The following is an 18616-nucleotide window of genomic DNA, read 5'->3' as shown; positions in this document are numbered from 1 at the left end:
TGCCTTTTTAAAAGGTGATTGTCTATGGAATTGCTTCTACAGAATGCTCCCACAGAAAACTAAAGTAATTCATCAGTGTTATGCTTGTTTAATGAAGAACTCCACCCACTGGACTGAATGAGCAGACTGGCAAGGAGCTAGTAGTCCCAAAGCCCTGTCTTTCCTGGTTCTAGCTCCAGCTCTTTGGTTTTGGGACTTTGGAATGAAGTAAAATTCAAAAACCAAGAATGTCAGCACAGCAACAGAGCTTTCAAGATCTCTCACTTCAGAGCAACTTGCTATGAAGCATGCTTCAAAACCAAGGTTATAGTCTCGGTAGGTACCCAACTGGCAATACACAGAGTACCAACAGCTTAGGCAGCATTAGCTGGTCATGGTCATCATTTCAAGTCTCAGGATTAGACCAGAACAGACAAACAAAACCCCAAAGTTCATTTCTAAAGCCTCTTCATAAATACCACACAGTCAACACACATAACACGCCAAAAAGACTAGAGACAGGTAATACAGAAAATATTAAAGGAAGAAATTAGAGCTATGAAGAAAAGAATCACTGCAAGCCACAAAAGAAAGATTCTCAAACACTTAGTGGTTTGTTCCTAACCTGTTGCTCCTCGGCTATTGGTCTGGAATGGATTTGTTGGATGTGCCACTGGGGCAACAGGGGCAGCTACAAATGGATTTGTGGAAGGTGTTGCTGAAAGATTAAAGACATTTCATTTAATAAAGTGTTTTTAGAACAGCCTGACTCGTATTAAGTTTATACAGCTCTCATACAAAAACACATCAATACCTAATACCACACAAGAACTCAGGAATTAGTAACAAAATGAGCAAAAATGTTTCACAACAGCACCTTCTTGGCATCCCTCAGCTACTTGAACATCACTAGTGTCTAAGTGTAGCACTAAGTAAAAGATGTCTGCTTACAGTTCACAACAGGTTTTAGTAACACTTCTATACCTCCAAAGGGAGCAGGCACACTCGAAGATGCAGGCTGTGTCTGTGCAGTAGCAGCCACGGGTACTGTTCCAAAAGCACTGCTGAAAGTAATTCACAAATTCAGTGAGGTCAGAATTGCTTCTTTCACAAGCAAACACAAGTTACAATTAACTGCTCGCACATAGAACAGGCAAGGAATGTTTATGTGCAGCCTGCAAACTGCAATATAACTCACTGGTGCCAGGCACTGAGCTCCCTGATACCAGGGTTGGAGACCACAACTAGTGTTAAGCAATCAGAAGTCATCTCCACCAACAACGGGAGAAAGAAAGGCCATCAGCAGAGAGGTTGCAAAGCAGCAGCTTTAGGGGCACTCACATTACCAAGCAGAGCTACAGCAGGCATTTGGCATTTATTACTTTAACAATCTCAAAAAGAGGAGTGTCTGGTACCATGTACATTATAAACACCAGAATAAGTCTCATGTGCCATGGGTAATGCTATGAATTTCAGGGTGCATGCAAGCAGCACGTACAGGAAAGTGTTGCCACCCAACAGGTTTACCATGGAAGGAGGCAGAGAACACTCTGCTGACCAAGTATGCTTACTTTTATCTTGTAACACCCTATCAGAGGGTATTGCTATTATTTAAAACAAAGGATGGGGTTGCATTAGTACCTCTAAATTCATTTAATGCTTCCCCAGTTAGAGAAGAAATAACACCAGATGTGAGAAACACCTCCAAGCTACTTTTCTGCACCTCACTGAAGCCAGCTACTCCTAACAAGTACCTGCTGACGTTACTGGTGGAAGTATAGGCATTACTAGAGGTTGCTGTGGAGCTGAAGACGCTGTCTAGCTCTGCTAGAGCCGCGTACTTGTCTGAAGATGCACTTGACTGATTCGGGGCTGACAATGCAGGGCCTGCTGATGCTGACACAACTGTGCTGAAGCCACTTCCTTGCTCACCACCACCTAGAAGAAGAAACAAGATTTCAAGTCATGAAGATTGTTTTACTTTCTATCCCAACGATACCAAGAACAAGATTCAAAGTGAAGATGGTTTACTTTCTACACCACCAACAACTAAATCAAAGCTCAGGGCAGTTGAAGTCACAGAATCATCACAAAAATCACACAACAGTTCAGTTTGGAAGGGATCCTAAAGATAATCTAGTTGCAGTCTGTCACAGGCAGAGATACCTATTAGACCAATTTGCTCAAGGCCCCATCCAACCTGCCTTTGAACATTTCCAGAGTTGGAGCTTGCACAACTCCTCTGGGCAGCCTGTTTCAGTGCCTCACCATTCTTATATTGAAGTTACCTCCTAATCATAGAATCAACCAGGTTGGAAGAGACCTCAAAGATCATCCAGTCCAACCTAGCACCCAGCCCCATCCAGTCAACTAGACCATGGCACTAAGTGCCTCATCCAGTCTTTTCTTGAACACCTCCAAGGAAGGTGCCTCCACCACCTCACTGGGCAGTCCCTTCCAATGCCAATCACTCTCTCTGTGAAGAACTTCCTCCTAACATCCAGCCTATACTTCCCCTGGCACAACTTGGGACTGTGTCCCCTTGTTCTATTGGTGGTTGCCCAATCTGAATCTAGCTTCTTCCAGCTTGAAGCCATTACCCCTCATCCTCTCACTATATGCTTTTGTCCCTCTCCAGCTGCCCTGTATGCCTGCTTCAAATGCTGGAATGTCTCCCTGGAGCCTTCTTCTCCAGGCTGAAAAACCCTAACTCTCTCAGCAGACAGGCTTCAGCCCTCAAGTCTCAGACTTAAGAATTAAATATGCACTAAGACATACAGAAAACTGTGTTTAACAAGCCATCAGCTCTTAGAAAAGTGTTATGCCTGTACAGACATTCTGAAGCTCCAAAGAGGCTCTGGCTTCCCTGGAAAATGACAACTCAATACTACTTTCATCTTCATCTAGACAAACTGACAAACACACGTTCTAAAATAATCCATTTTGGAACAAAGTGCTACATAACAAACCCACAGGAGCTTTTATACATCATTTGAGAAGGAAAAAAGTTATAGAAGAAACTATTCATCTTAAAATCAACTAAGCAAAACATTACTGCTACTAGTTGCCAAAAAAAAAAGAAAAGAAAAAAGAAAGCCAAATCTTTGTGGCAGAGAAGCAAAAAAGCTCTCTGTAACAGCTCTTGCTCTCCATCCAAGAGCCTTCACTACAGGTTTCAGCACCAATATAATCATTACTGTGATGATGAAAACATAAATCATTTCTTTAGGTATCTCCCATGAGAGATAATCATCTCAACAGGAAGCAGGCTCCCAAAAAGAAGTCTTCTGATGATCTCCTTTAGCAGGCTTAAAGCTTACACCTCACACATTAAGGGTGCACAGAGGTGAAACTCCACTGATAACTTGGAGAAAGGACATTTTGAAACACAGTCACTGTTTTAACAGCAGCCATTTTTGTGGTGGGTACACACATGGGGAACAAGCATTGTCAGAGAATAAAAAGGTCAATACCTTGCCCTGCACTGAAGATATTATCTAAGTTTGCAAGAGCTGCATATTTGTCAGCTGGCTGGAGATTAGGCTTATTTGCTGCAGCTTTACTAGCTGCAGCGGCTGTTGTGTTGCTCTGAGAAGCATTGAAGGCCCCAAAGTCAGCACTGGAGGATTTGGGGAAGTTATCAAAGTGAGCAAAGTTAGCATTGACCGATCCAGCACTTCCACCTGTAACAAAGGAAGTTGAACAGGATTAACACTTCAAAAGCTGAAGAAAAGTACTTCCAACTGTAATGGCACAACAATCTCACCTCTTTGTGAGGCAACACTCCCCAATGCCACACTGTATTCTGAAAACCCTTTCCCATTTCATTCAAAGTTACACTGGGTTAGCATAATTTTATTGCCCCTCCCCTTAGTATTTTTCAGTCTGCAGATCATGGGCAGAAAAAAGTCTCCACCAACACACCCAACTTCAACAGCTTAAACTTAGTCATACTTGGATCTGGAAAAAACTATGTTATTTATTAGCTGCTAATTTCAACCATAGTTTGCTAGAAAAGGAGGTAATGGCTTGAATATTGAGTACTGAAAATACAGAAGACTTTCCTGTCTCGTGTGTCTAATGAATTTGCACTTACTAGATGGCACAATGCTTCACCATTTCAGATGTCAGTCAGCATTCTAAACAAAAAAATGGTGCCTACAAGTCCAAAAATAGTACAACTCCAAGCCAAGGTTTAGAGGTAGTTTTGTTTGCTGTTCTCAGACTACATCCAGTCAGAAAAGAGGAGAGGGTGAAAATATAACAGAAGTCTTTTTATACCAAGTGTCCACTGACATCAGAGCTACATAAAAATTGATTTTTAGGATGTGACTTAGGTCCACACAAATAAACTTCAGTTCAAACATGGAACCATAAGCTTCCATCTCTTCAATGTCCAGACAATTTAGTCTACAGTAGTGGTTTAAGGCTTATTGCAATACTCTAGTAAGGGAAACTGGTACTTCCCTGAAAGTACCAATGAGGAATCCAAATAAAATTAGATCATTGGTGGTGAAAGAATAACAATGACGAAGTCTATGTCATTCATTGGTTTGCTAAGAGGCATAAAAAGCCAATATATAAACAATTTGTTCTTCTTGGCTCTTGGGCTCTGGCAATCTTTGCTTCTCTAACCTTGACTGACCAGGTAACATGTGAGCCTTGCTGGCTGTTTTTCTGTCTGGGGAAGAGAGAGAGGTTGGCATTGACCCCTTCTGGGCTTTCTTTGTCCAGGGGGATGAGACTGGCTTTCTGTATTATTTCTGAATTCTACATAATGGAAAATACATGTAAATACCTCTTTTGATATATGCTTGCAAAATTAGCTTTGCTGTAAAAGAGAGCTTTATCTTACTCCCAAGCCATCTGAGCTGGTCTGGTAAATTTCATGTTGGGGAGGCAGTGGGCAAGGGGAGTTCCCAACCCACCACATCTAGGCAGGTCACAGACTTAAATTTAAAAGAGTTGTTCCATTAACTGTATCACTTTCTGTAGCAGGCAGCTGAGGATTCCACTCACACTACAGACCACTCAAGTGTCTACCAGCGTCACCAGGAACGCACACGCAGGGGCAGGAATGAGGATGCTACGCTACAATGGCACAAGATGAAAGAAGCCAAGTTTTCCACTGCGTGGAACTTACTGTGTACAGCCTGGAGAGGAAAAGCTGAAGTAAATTCACCAAAACTGCAGCTAGATGAAAGCGTTCTGAACGCTGGACAGCCAGAAATTGTGTGGGGGTTAAAGTTAACATAAGAAGGGAGAAAGAAAATTTGAAAAGAAGTTTAAAACGACACCACACTCAAAAGAAAACAAAACAAAACAAAAAGAAAAGAAAGTCAGTCAGCCAAAGAACAAACAGCAAGTGTAAGCTCAAGCAGAAGTTCTAAAGCATGATCAAATCAAAGGAAAGCAAAATAAATCTCAGCAGTAGGCTCTACACATGAAGTCAAGCACACTGAAGCGCGTGCAAAAGTCACACCTATGCACAGATGCACAGTTTGGGTTTGGTACAGTGATGTGCTTTTGGATCTACTGAAACATTTCCCTTACCAGAGAGAGTCAAGTCAAGCACACTGAAGCGTGTGCAAAAGTCACACCTATGCACAGATGCACAGTTTGGGTTTGGTACAGTGATGTGCTTTTGGATCTACTGAAACATTTCTCTTACCAGAGAGAGTCAAGTCAATTGTGTATCAAAATCAGTATCATTTACTCTAGTCGGTTATTTCAGGTGTAGAGCTAATACACACAGTGCCATAAAAATCAGACTTCTGAGCAGCTTTAGGAGAAAGAAAATCAACACCAAACAGAAGGAATTAATTTTGAGTTTCCCCAGAGCTTCAGATGGTGCAGTTGCAACAAAGCAGGCAGAGGCAAGAAACGAATTCAGGTACCTTCCAACACAGAGGTAAGGATTATTTCAATTAAGTATTAAATCAAAAAAGCTAGGATTTCTACCTGTGTTTTGGGGCTGAAAAGAAGACTGACTTGCTGTGGGGAAACCTCCAAAATTACTCAAGCCACTAGACTGTTCAAATGCATCAAAGTTTGCAAAACCTGCGTTTGCAGAGTTCTGCGCTGTAAATCGCAAAGGAACAAAACACGTTAATGATATGGGAAGTCAACACAAAAAACAGATGTAGCAACTGAATCCATGGTCATGACACCCTCCAAGGGTTAGCCCCTACCTTGTCATTTAACATGAAAAAAAAAAAAAGGATTAAAAAAGAAAAATCAAACATGATACTCTACAGCTGGAAGCTGTCATGGAACAAGCTGTCATGAATCGCCTTCGCAGAGCTGTACCAGTGAACGCTACCTCTGTCCTCCTCACAACCACACCAGCTGACCCTGGAGTGTCTGCCGTGGTGGCTGGCTAGGGAAACCCAGCCAGAACATACACAACACCAGATGTACATGTGTAGAACCCAAACCAGACATCGTTCTAAATTGCTTGCTTCCAAAACTATAATCTGTGGACTAACCAAACATTTCTTTGGGAATAAAGATTAGAAGTTATAGTTGCAGCACAGACCATTTGAAACGCTGATACGCAAGGTGCTTCTTCCTTGGCTCAGTTTAGCCTGACACCCCTTGAATAGTTTTGACTAGATTTACAAGTTCATTTCACTGGAAAACTCCTTTTTTTTTTTTAGTAAACTAGATCAGAGTACAGAAATATGGAAATCAATACCAATGTCAAGAAGATAGCATTCCTAGAGTGTATCCACAAAATAAAATCCAAGGCAATTTCAAACAGAATTGCAGCTTTCGCCTTCCTTTCGTGTCAATACTATAGGAGAAAATAAAAGTTAAACATTCATCTAGCTTCAAACAGCTCTTATATACAAGGACTATAGTTTATTGAACCAGTAAAGATGATATAAAGAGCACTCCTGTTTAGCCTGGAGAAGAGGAGGCTCAGGGGTGATCTTATTACTGTCTACAACTACCTGAAGGGGCATTGTAGCCAGGTGGGGGGTGGGCTCTTCTGCCAGGCAACCAGCAATAGAACAAGGGGACACAGTCTCAAGTTGTGCCAGGGTAGGTATAGGCTGGATATTGGGAAGAAGTTCTTCACAGAGAGAGTGATTTCCCATTGGAATGGGCTGCCCAGGGAGGTGGTGGAGGCACCGTCCCTGGGGGTCTTCAAGAAAAGCCTGGATGAGGCACTTAGTGCCATGGTCTAGTTGACTGGATAGGGCTGGGTGCTAGGTTGGACTGGATGATCTTGGAGGTCTCTTCCAACCTGACTGATTCTATGATTCTATGACTCTACAGACCTCAGCTTCCAGTTTTGTTAGGGATTTTTGTTTGTGTTTTTGTTAGTTGTTTTTTGGGGGGTGTTTTTGTTGGTGGGGCTTTTTGTGTTGTTTTGGCTTGGTGGGGTTTTTGGTGGTTGTTCAGTTTAGGGGTATTTTTGGTTTGGTTTTAAACTGATAGCTTTAAGAGGCACAACTGTACAATTAAATTCCACCTTGTTTCAGAAGTGATGCTTCCACCCTGATGCTTTGCTTGGACAGAGGCTACTTGGAGACAGATGATTAATTGACCAAAAGGCATTAAGTACCTAAGTGTCACTCCCAGAATTGAGTTTTTTTCATTTCACCCACTCTCACAACACTACAGAACACTATAATCAAGAATCTTATATGACCTAGCCTTTTGGGGATAGGTTAAGGACTGCAATCTGCTGTCTCCCAGGCCACTTGTAACAGTTTTACTGCATCAGCTGACACAAGCGGGTCCCACATTAAAGCTCCTCTGCTGAACATTCAGATGCATCTTGCTTTATGAGGTAAGGTTTAAACCTATGCAAAAGTGGCACAAAGGTGAAGACCAAGTAGGACTTGTATTTTCCTGTACCTGGCACAACAAGCAGATCATTATTTCTAGGGATGCACTGTCAATTCTGAAATTCAGTTCTCCAGAAACCCAAGAATAGTCCTAATGCTTAAAGGGCTGCAGTGGATTGCAGTTTTGCAAGGATTTAGAGCTGCTGTTGTGATGAAGAACAGTGAGGCAGTAAATGCCAGCTGCCTACAGCTAGTCCAGGTATGCCAGTACTGGTCAGGGCAATGCAGGCTACTGCTCAACTTGTGCACAGTTTCTTCTGTGAGGTCTGCACTACCTAGTGTGGAATAAAGGCACAAGACATTGCTAAACAAAACAGGAAGGCCACATATATTCAGTTACAAAACTGAAAGCAATTCTCTACAAGACAGTAACTATGTCACACTCTTATTTCTTCTAGGTAAAGCCTCTTCTCCCTTGTTCCTCATGATGGAGCTGTGCTGCATCACTACACCTTGTTATAACTTTTTGTGCACATCCATTCCATTAGTTTACCCATGGCAAAAATGTCTTTGCTGTCACTGTTACCAGTGTGTAAGCTGCAGACAGAGCACAGTGATCTACCATCATATTCACAATCTCATCCTGCAGAGGCCACAGAACTTGATAAACTAAATATAGGTGATAAATATAAGGTATGCATACGTTCACTTCAACAGGCAACAGTGTCCTGAGCAAACTTAATTGCCATGAGGTCATTAATATTGCCTTGGTTGCAGAAACAGTCACTTATACTGAAAGATTTCAATTTGCTGGCACTTCCCAGTGATTTCTTTAGTTAATCATTGTGTGCAAGAAGGGAAAGAGAAGAAGTCATCCCTTGTAGGCACAGTTTAAACCAAGAACATCAGAAACTTTGATGAAGTGGTGCTGGACTAAGTAAACATTCTTCCATCCTCTGTTGCAGTGAATGATAACAAATGACACGTTTATGCAGCTCCTTAAATGAGCCCTGAACACTCATTTTTGCCCAAGCTGGGGAGACTCATCAAGCCTGCCTGCATTCCACAAGGAAGAATCTGTAACAGAAGCTTCAGTTAGCACTGCCCTGTGGTCACTACACACAGAACAAGCTTTAGAAGTCTCCTACCCCAGCAAAAGCCTTCACAAAGCAGCCAGCAATACTCATTCACCTATTGTGTGTTCAGAAACAGGGTTTTGCCTTTTAGAAACTGAGGTACCAGACTTGAAACTGTTCGAGGTTCTAGAATTTATGGAGCCATGGAGATGACAATGGTTAATCACTGAAACACCCAACTAGTCACAGCTGAGTATTCCTCTTGATTTTTGTTTTCAGTGCTTAATTCAATCAGGAATTCAGAGGGTATTCTGCAACACTGTGTATTGTGGAGTGTTCATGCTGCTTTTCCTCCCTTTAAAACAAACTATCAGAGATACAGTGGAATTTTGCCTAGATTTGGAACACAGTATTGAAATTCTCATTTAATGCAACTTTCATCTCCTGAAACTCAAAGAGTATATAAATACAGAATCATTCAGCAACAAGTCTGCAAAGAGAAGTCATCAAAAATAATTCACTTTCTGCAGCCTCCTCAGTAACACTGTACAGCATTAGTCAGCCAGCACAAGTTCTCAGCTAAATATGCCTCCAAAAAGGTTATTAACCTAAAATCCTATGGTAAGTATTTCACAACACACACTGCAAAGGCAGTTCTCATTCTGTATTACTGAACTCAGTCAACTCTTTCACAACGTTTTTTTAATTCAAATTTAACTTTGAGAAAGCCTTGATACTTCACTCCATTCCTCAGGTGTGTCTTAAGTCCACTCCACCATGCTACCTCCCAGCTGTCAACAATTTCAGAGCAATTTCAACAAGTAGTATCTCTTACTCCCAATTGGTTTAGCAGCACTAGTTTCTCTCAGAAAAACCAGATGAAAAGCCCATTCAAGAGAGGGCAGGCAAAAGCACTTTCCCACAATTACAATGTAAGTTAACAACAACACACTTCAGTGACCACAGAATCAACTTTTTTCTTTAGGATAGGTTTCCATGGCTCAGGATGTCCCACTGAAAACTGGGGGACTTAAGACATTTTCCTCAAGTCATCCTTGAAGAGTTTAAGGTCTAGCCTCATCCTCAGCCAATATATGTGCTCAAAGCATGTTTATTCTTCAAATTACAGAGTGCTACCTATGTGGGTAGCATTCAGTTTTCTTACAGAGACAGGCACAAAAGAGGTCATTCTTTAAACTGAGGACGCCTTTGCTTTTCTTTTAACAAACTGACACTTTATCAATGCATTTGAATTCCTTTAAAGTCTCTATCTGCTTTCTTTCCATGAATGCTCTTCCTAACAATTTTCAAAGAAAAAAAAATGTCAAAGGTCTGATACCAGCTTCTCCCTACCTTCTGTTACTCATCCTCTCACTCTCTCTCTAAAGAACCCCAAGTAGGCAGAGTCTAATCACATATATCACAGAAAATTGCTATAGCAGCTCCCACTTCAAAAAAATTATCAGCCTTTGTATCTCCAACCTATCCTTATAAAGGCCAAAATGAAATCTTAAGCAGTGCAATGTTCTCAAGCCACAGAAGTTATATGTACCTTGTGAAGTTTAGTCTGAAGTCAAAAAAAGCAAAAACTACATTTTAGGTAATTAACAGGGACACATTGTTCAGATTACTTACCTGTATGACTGTTAAAGTGTGCAAAATTAGCAAAGTTTGCTATAGCAGTTGACTGAGGAGGAGCAGCAGCAAAAATATCTGAGCCAAGGTCACTGAGGAGGTCAAATTGTTTCTTTTCCTGTTGCTGCTGTCCTTGAGATCGAACTACAACAGGAGACTAAACACAACATTGCAATTAGCTAACACGAAAGTGTTTTACCAAACTGACTCATGCAAAATACCAGGATAGACTAAGCACATTAAATAAGCCATTTATTCCTCAGCTTCATGAGGCTGTACACAGCATGTACCCCCCAGCTGCAATGAGCAGGACAATCTGTTTATGCTACTATGATGGTTTTTAAAGGAACTTTGCAGCAGCTTTCCATGGATTAATAGTAAATACAATAGAACACCTAATTTTGAAGTTGCTTGTACTTAGAATTGCAAATAATTAAAACATGCAATAAAAACTTAACTTAACTTGGTGGAAAAGTTATTCACTGCATTCTGAAAACGTTGTTTGGATTTCAGTATAGGGGGATCAAAATTTAGCAACTTCAAGGCAAGGCTGCACTCTGCTAATTTCTACTCTTTTGAGTCTTAAGAGGTGCAGTCCAGAGCTGTCTGTTCTACAGGTTATCAAAACCTGTTTCCCTCAAAAAAAATGACTCTATAGCATTGTTTGGCTTTACAGATCACCATAGGGATACTTCCAGAAGGGCACTTGATGAGCCAATTACAGGAGGCATAGCAAGTAATAATGAACACATGCTTTTCACCCACAGATTCCTTACTAATCTCAAACAATGAGCAGTATTTCACTACTTCCCAAAAAAGAAAAAACCCCACCACAAACATGAAAATATATCACATTAGGTTCAAACTTCAGAGACATTTAAGCACATTTAGTTGAACTTGTCTATCATACTGGAAAAACCTGCTTGCTGAAAAGAATTAAAGAAAAAAAACCTGATTTGTTCAATAGAAAGAAGCTCAATTTAGAACCTGATCTGTGAACACCACATGCTTCAACAGAATGCACAAGATAAAGCTGTTTCAGTGATCATATTGTTAGGCAGCAGCTGCTATTGCAGCAATTCTTGTGCCACTCAGAGGAAAAACTCTCTGCAGAGTTCTGTGCTCTCCAGCTCTGTTAGTACTCACTTGGCTAGGTGTGCCCTTGTTTAAGTGCAGTGTGGGTGCAGCTTCTCCCAAGAGAGATTTGAGAGGTTTCACCTCAGGTGTGCTGCTTCTACTACTACCAGAAGACCCAGATATGGATGCATGGACTGATGCCACCACCTTTGCTTGCTCTGGAGGAACATACCTGTGTTCAAAAAGAGCAATGGTTTTGACAAGTTTAACAGGAAGAGTTCAGCTTAACATTCCTAGGAGTTAAGTGTGACCACTGGAGATCTCCACTTCCCTCTTCACCACTGACCCTGGTTACATACTCATTACTTAAATATGCCAGGTATTTTTCTTTTAAACAGGCTAGAACTCGAAGTCATCAATATTTTATAACACTTAATACAAACCATGTGTCTTCTACCTCCTAATACAAGCCTGCAAACCCCTTTCTTTACACTGACATCCCTTGAAGCCATTTCTGTTCCAGCAATATGGATTGCACACTGAGAATCTTCTTCCTATACAGTTAGTCTTCTCTGTTTCCCATAGGAGCTCTAAACAAAGCCCAGAAATCTTTTTTTTTCCCCAGAGTTGTGCAACCCAGCCCAAGGAACACACAAGGAAAGCACACCCAAGAACATGAGAACAGCCCATTTTCACTTCTTGTCACAGAAGCAGCCTTTATAACTGTACAGCTGGCTTACCATCTTTTCTTTTCATATTTTTCCTGTAGAAATTCCTTTACTTTCTGTGGATCCCTGAAGTCTGGAATAGCTGATGATCTGTCATCAAACAGGCCTAGCCAAATCTGTTTGCACACCTTAGAGAAAACAGAAGGCAGCACAGATGAATCAGTGAAAACATTCTGACTGAAAACTTACCTAAATTTACAATTGTAATACACCAAACCATTGCAAAGTGTGTGGCTGCAAGCTTTTTGTTCCAGGCTGAGCTACTTTAACAACTGTCTGGTGCACCATGTACTACTCTAAATACTCCAAGTTGCAAGACCATCTGTCACTCCAGGGCAGGCCAATTCCAGCATCCAATTTCACCATCAAGCACTGCTTCTACAAGGTATTTGTAGTATGCACTCAAAAAGGCACAAAGCACCTGATTTCTACTTGTGATCTTTAAAACCATTCTCCTTCCCCTAATTCTACACATTCTCTTACCTGTTCCTCAGGGTTTAAACAGATTCCATATGCCATAAGCCCAGAGGCTGTTGGCTGTTTTTTAGAGGACCTGAGGTTTAGTGTTTATAAATTACTGAGTATAGGAACTCAGATAGGTGAGTGCACTGTGCCCAATTCAGACAAGCATAAAGACAGGTGCTAGAACAGCCCCTGAGTGATGCTGAACCAAGCACAACAGCACTGAGGCTGTACTGTGATGATCAGCTTGCATCCAACCTATGATGTGCTGCTGAAGGAAGGAAAAGGTCCTCTTCCCCACCCACACCAGGCCATTACATTACTTCCCCTTCTCCTACCACCCAAGTCACATCAAAGAAACTCATCACAATTACCATGTGATTAGTACCACTGAAACCTATACTTAGATCAACTCACAGCAACAGCTGAACCACAACCCAGTCTTGCACCTCATCTCAGTCTGCTGTTTCACCTTTACCTCAAAGGGCCTAAGAATTCAGAATAAGGGGGAAGAGAACAAACAACTCCACACCAGTCTCAAGGCTTTCTGGGCAGTAGAGACAATTTCTAGGAGGAAGGAAAATACCAAGGTCCTGTGTGAGCTCGGATCATTTACCAGCTACAGCAGATAAGAGCTCCATGAATATGCAAATATGCAGCTAGGTAGGAAGGAGAACTCTGCTGTCCACACTTACTGTTGGTTTTCCATGCTGTAAGCCTCTTAAAGGCATCAATTCCTGTACTGTATGGCCACTTTTGCAAAGCTCCAGAAAACAAGCTTCCAAAAGTATTTCCTAAAGCAACTAATTCTTCTAAATACCTAAGCACAAAAGCAATAGTAACTGAACAGTGCCTTAAGTCACTCTTACAATTCATTTCACTAAACCTGCCAGGCACTCTTTATTGCTTCTCATTACTGGTAGCACAGAGCAGCATCGCTAATGAGCAACACACACCACCACACAGCATTAAGCTCAAGAGCCCAGACACAGTCCTAGAGGCTTCAGCAAATTCTCATTGTAACAGAGTTGGACAGCAAGTGGCTGTACAAACCCAGGTTAAAACATTTACTTGGCTGCACCAGAGAAGCAATGGAATTTTTCTTTTACCTAAAAAGCTCTCAGAGAAAGCATCATTTCTTGGTAGTCTTAAATACAGGCAAGTCCTTTGGAGACCCCAGTTACACAAAGCTGTAATATCCCACAAGAACAGCTGAAAGGCAGAGTTTTGTCTGCTTCTGTATGAAGTACCACACAATGCTTTGAACATCAGCAGCCGTTCCAAACAAGCATTCAGAACACAATCAAAGGGCCCTTGTTTGTCCTTGTCTGCTGGTGACCTGTATGCCCTTTCTAGCTATACTTCTGTTACCATCATCTGACTTGACAGGGACCCACAATACTGCATTGATTATGCTTCAAGCAAGCCATAATACACAATTTTCAGCTACCTACAAAAAAGCCAATGGCAGCATGCTGTGAAGTACCACAGGACAAAATCCAAATTGGAATTAAAACCACAGAATTGTCAGGGACAGAACTCACATTTAGAAAACTGTTACCTTTCAATGGTTTTAAAGCAAGCCACAGAATATTGAATCCTGTGCAAAGAAAAGCTCACTCTGGAAAATGTGAATATTTACTAATCAGGCAGGTGTTTCTTTCAAAGCTACCTAAAACACATCCAGTTGGCAGCCAGTCACGAGAGGTGTTCCCCAGGGGTCAGTGCTGGGCACAGTCCTGTTCAACATCTTTATCAATGATCTGGACTAAGGGATTGAGTCCAGCATCAGTAAATTTGCAGATGACACCAAGCTAGGAGCAGCTGTGGAGCTGTTGGAAGACAGGAGAGCCCTGCAGAGGGACCTAGACAGGCTGGATGGGTGGGCAGAGGCCAACAGGATGAGACTGAACAAGGCCAAGTGCAGGGTTCTGCACTTTGGCCACAACAACCCCAAGCAGCACTACAGGCTGGGGACAGAGTGGCTGAGAGCAGGCAGGCAGAGAGGGACCTGGGGGTGCTGGTAGAGAGTAGCTGAAGATGAGGCAGCAGTGTGCCCAGGTGGCCAGGAGAGCCAATGGCATCCTGGCCTGGATCAGGAACAGTGTGGCCAGCAGGACAAGGAAGGTTATTCTGCCCCTGTACTCAGCACTGCTCAGGCTACACCTTGAGTGCTGTGTCCAGTTCTGAGCTCCTCAATTCAAGAGAGATGTTGAGGTGCTGGAAGGTGTACAGAGAAGGGTAACAAAGCTGGTGAGGGGCCTGGAACACAAACCCTATGAGGAGAGCCTGAGGGAGCTGGGGTTGTTTAGCCTGGAGAAGAGGAGGCTCAGGGCAGAGCTCATTGCTGTCTACAACTCCTTGAAGGGAGGCTGTAGCCAGGTGGGGTTGGTCTCTTCTGGCAGGCATGCAGCAACAGAACAAGGGAACACAGTCTCAAGTTGTGCCAGGGCAGGTATAGGCTGGATATTAGGAAGAAGTTCTTCAGAGAGAGAGTGATTGGCATTGGAATGGGCTGCTCAGGGAGGTGGTGGAGTCGCCATCCCTGGAGGTGTTCAAGAAAAGCCTGGATGAGGCACTTGGTGTCATGGTTAAGTTGATTGGATAGGGCTGGGTGCTAGGTTGGACTGGATGATCTTGGAGGTCTCTTCCACCCTGGTTGATTCTATGAAAAGTTACTCTTTGGATAAAAATGATGGACATATAAGCCATATGTAACTTTCTGATGAGTTATGGTGGAGAATGATCACTCAGCACTTACATCTTTGGTACCCTGACTACTCTCCACCAATCACAGCTTTTAAATCCAACTATCTGAATCTGATGACACTTGAGACACTAAAAGATTAATTGTAACAAAAACTAAAGGTAGTGGACACAAAGAAAAATCAGATGAGCAATTTCAGTTGCCACATTTACACACATGCTTCAGTGCTGTGTTCTGCCTTAGTCACTCCATGTTCTGACTCTTGGCCAGCCAATTACTAGCAGGACATGGGAGGGAACAAGTGTAAAAAGGAGGCAAGGGCATATGAATCTGCACAAAATCAAGCTTTAAGCAACCAGCTGCTCTGCTGAACATGAATTTTCCTTCTTAGTTTTCCAATAGAAGTGTATTATTTGAGAAAAAGAGGAAGTCATTTTCCAAAGTAGCAAGACTTCAGAATATATGCTTTCAAGAACATGATCTGATATTCTAATGAGCCTGTGTTTCCAAAACACCTCTAACTACTCCACACAAAGATCAGACTGCAGAGCTGACTGACCAAAGCACTGCTGTTCAAGTTTCTTGCTTTATCTTAAGCTCCATTTTAACAAAATCACTCCTTCCTTTGCTGTGAGAATACATTAAGAATCCCACCTTGCCACGAAGTTAAACAACATTGCTACTAAGGTACCAGGCCTAAGAAAAAAAACCCTTTTTCTTTCTGAAATCTTCCATCATACCATTTTCTTAGGGGCACTCCTGCTCAGCCATTTAATATTAATATTGTTCTTTCTGCACAAATAAGCATCTGCTCAAAAGCTACGTTCACTCAAAGGCCTTGTTCTTCTCCTCCTTTTGATAACTGAAGCCCTATGAAACAAAATGCTCTGTTCAGAGAAGAGCCTGGCAAGCTGGAGCCAAGAGTAAACATCCAAGTTATGTAGAAGCCCCTAAAAACAGTGGAATCCATCCAACAATCCATAATCATTGTCCACTGTCCCTGAAAAGTATAATTAGTCCATGTTCCACTGGTTCACCAACATAGCATGAGGGGGAAAAAAAAACCACAACCAGCATCAAAACCAAAACTAAACTGGAACAAAGACAGCACTGCAGTCAGAATGTTCAAGCTTATTCAGGTTTCACAAGCTTGCTTTCACTGAAGGGTTGACAGAAACAAGACTTCGAAGTTTTGCTGGTCTCTACTACACTGTGGGAGTGGCAAGGAATGGTAACAAAGCAAAGTCCTCTCTTGTCAGGTAGCAGTAAGTGGATAAAAAGATCCAGCAGTTATCTTCATGAAGTTGAAAAGCTCACATGAATCCTCTTTTCAACTGGTTTGGGTAGAACAGCATCTGTTCTCTGCCAACAAGCCCCAATCCTGCAAAGGATGTCATTAGGGATTTGGCAACTAGATACTGGAAGTTCAGAATTAGATCAGTAAGTACAGTGTAAAGCCAAGAGGGAAAGAGAATCACAACCAGCTTCAACCTACTCACCCTGACCTAGATAAAAACCCATGAGGTAGCAAGGCAGAAACTGCCAGTTGCCACAACTTAAATATATCACTAAGAGAGGAAATTGGGCCAAGTGCATATTCCACATTATAATAACATCTTCACCTATATTTCTCTTCATGCCATTGGCTTCCCTGAACCTACATTCAGCAGCTATTCCATTTGAGGAAGAAACTTCTTCCTAGAGCAACTGCATCTACCTATACTGTTTACCAAATACTCTTTGCATCTGCAGCCCTACAGTTTGAGTAATCTCCCTTGTCAGCTTCAGCAGAAAGGCACAAAGAACTCATCCCATTCACTGCATATCTGGTACTCCACAAAGAGCTGACTAGAAAGGCTTCTGGTTGAAAACCCAGCCTTCCAGTAGCATCCCATGCTTTCAGGAGTTGCAGGCAGGGCCTAAAGGCTAAGAACAACAGAAATTTGCTTTCCACAAATGTTTAGCCTTTGGTTTGCTTCTGCTTTGTTATGTTTGAGGTTTTATGGGTGCATTTTTTTAAATGGAGTTGGGAAAGTGAGGAACAGGCATACTGAGAAAGCTTCCAATAAAGAAAGAAACCCAGCAGTATCCCATCAAATCTCACAGAAAGCCTGAGAAAAACTGAGGTATCATTTATGTCTTTTCCAGTGTTAGATGTTTCAGCTACCCAACAACACTCCACCATGGCCTGTTTCACTGATACAGATCTCCAGTGTGTGTGGGAAGGCAGATATGGGAGAGACAAAGGCCTTGTGCTTACACAACACACTGAGCCACCACACTCCAGAAACTCCTGTTAGCAGAGTCATGCAAGTTTGCATCATAAGAATTCAGTGAGGCCAGCAGAATTAAGACTTTGCTCAACAAATCATCTGCCCTTGTATGCAAGTGAGGGCAGAATGGCAAGGAACAGCTGTAGTAAGCCAAGTACTTCTGGCAGATGCCAGGAAAAGGCACACTACCAGACCTGTACCCCAGATACACCACTGCATAAGACAACTGCACAGCCTCATTTTAAAAGCCCTAATGAGGTATTACCTTTCAGGATTTCAGCATATGCCAAATTAGATTTCTTCTCTCCCTCTCCTAATAAGATATCCTCAGTTATGTACCAAATGTAATGCTGACAGTGCAAAGAACTGCAGATTACCACACAGCAAAAATATGTTCCAAAACATAACACTCACCACAGGAAGAAAGATTTGGAATATGTTCCCTTTTGTAAGCAAGTTATAGCTTTGTTTAGTAATTCAGCACTTCTGATGTCAGGATTATTCATTAATCTCTGTAGGTTAAAAGAATTTTATGCTGCCAGTATGCTGATTTCAAAGGCAGTTTGGGTCCAGAAGATATAGCTGCTGTGATGAGTTTGAGCTGGTAAATCCTGCTAACAGAGACATTGCCCTGCACACAATCAGCTCACCTATCTCTAGACTGTATTAGCAGAACCAGGGACATACCTACAAGGACACCTGACTGCACAGCTCATGCTGTCAGGACTCATCAGCTCCAGCTCAGTTCTGCTCTTTCTACTCCAGGGTTTCTAGGCCACATACCATAGCTGTCTACAACTACCTGAGGGGTGGTTGTGGCCAGGAGGTTGCTCTCTTCTCTCAGGCGGCCAGCACCAGAACAAGAGGACACAGCCTCAAG

At 42.2% G+C, this 18616-nt stretch overlaps 1 protein-coding gene across 7 annotated transcripts in view; it reads right to left on the bottom strand.

Moving 5' to 3' along the window:
- Nucleotides 1-18616, bottom strand: part of AGFG1 (ArfGAP with FG repeats 1) — a 40709-nt gene that overhangs the window by 5421 nt on the left and 16672 nt on the right. For 4 of the 7 annotated variants that reach the window (XM_064152815.1, XM_064152816.1, XM_064152818.1 and 1 more), the window contains exons 3-10: nucleotides 12307-12422; nucleotides 11636-11798; nucleotides 10490-10646; nucleotides 5941-6060; nucleotides 3453-3662; nucleotides 1734-1917; nucleotides 964-1043; nucleotides 605-697 (exon numbers count right to left, since the gene is read on the bottom strand). In XM_064152815.1, the coding sequence (XP_064008885.1) occupies nucleotides 605-697; nucleotides 964-1043; nucleotides 1734-1917; nucleotides 3453-3662; nucleotides 5941-6060; nucleotides 10490-10646; nucleotides 11636-11798; nucleotides 12307-12422 (1123 nt within the window). The remainder of the gene's footprint in view (nucleotides 1-604; nucleotides 698-963; nucleotides 1044-1733; nucleotides 1918-3452; nucleotides 3663-5940; nucleotides 6061-10489; nucleotides 10647-11635; nucleotides 11799-12306; nucleotides 12423-18616) is intronic. The other 3 variants (XM_064152820.1, XM_064152821.1, XM_064152817.1) reach the window with 2 other exon arrangements.

This window comes from Pogoniulus pusillus, chromosome 13, assembly GCF_015220805.1.
Source record: "Pogoniulus pusillus isolate bPogPus1 chromosome 13, bPogPus1.pri, whole genome shotgun sequence".
Taxonomy (NCBI): domain Eukaryota; kingdom Metazoa; phylum Chordata; class Aves; order Piciformes; family Lybiidae; genus Pogoniulus; species Pogoniulus pusillus.
Note: the sequence above shows the minus strand (reverse complement) of the source record. Positions and strands in the feature narration are given on the sequence as shown.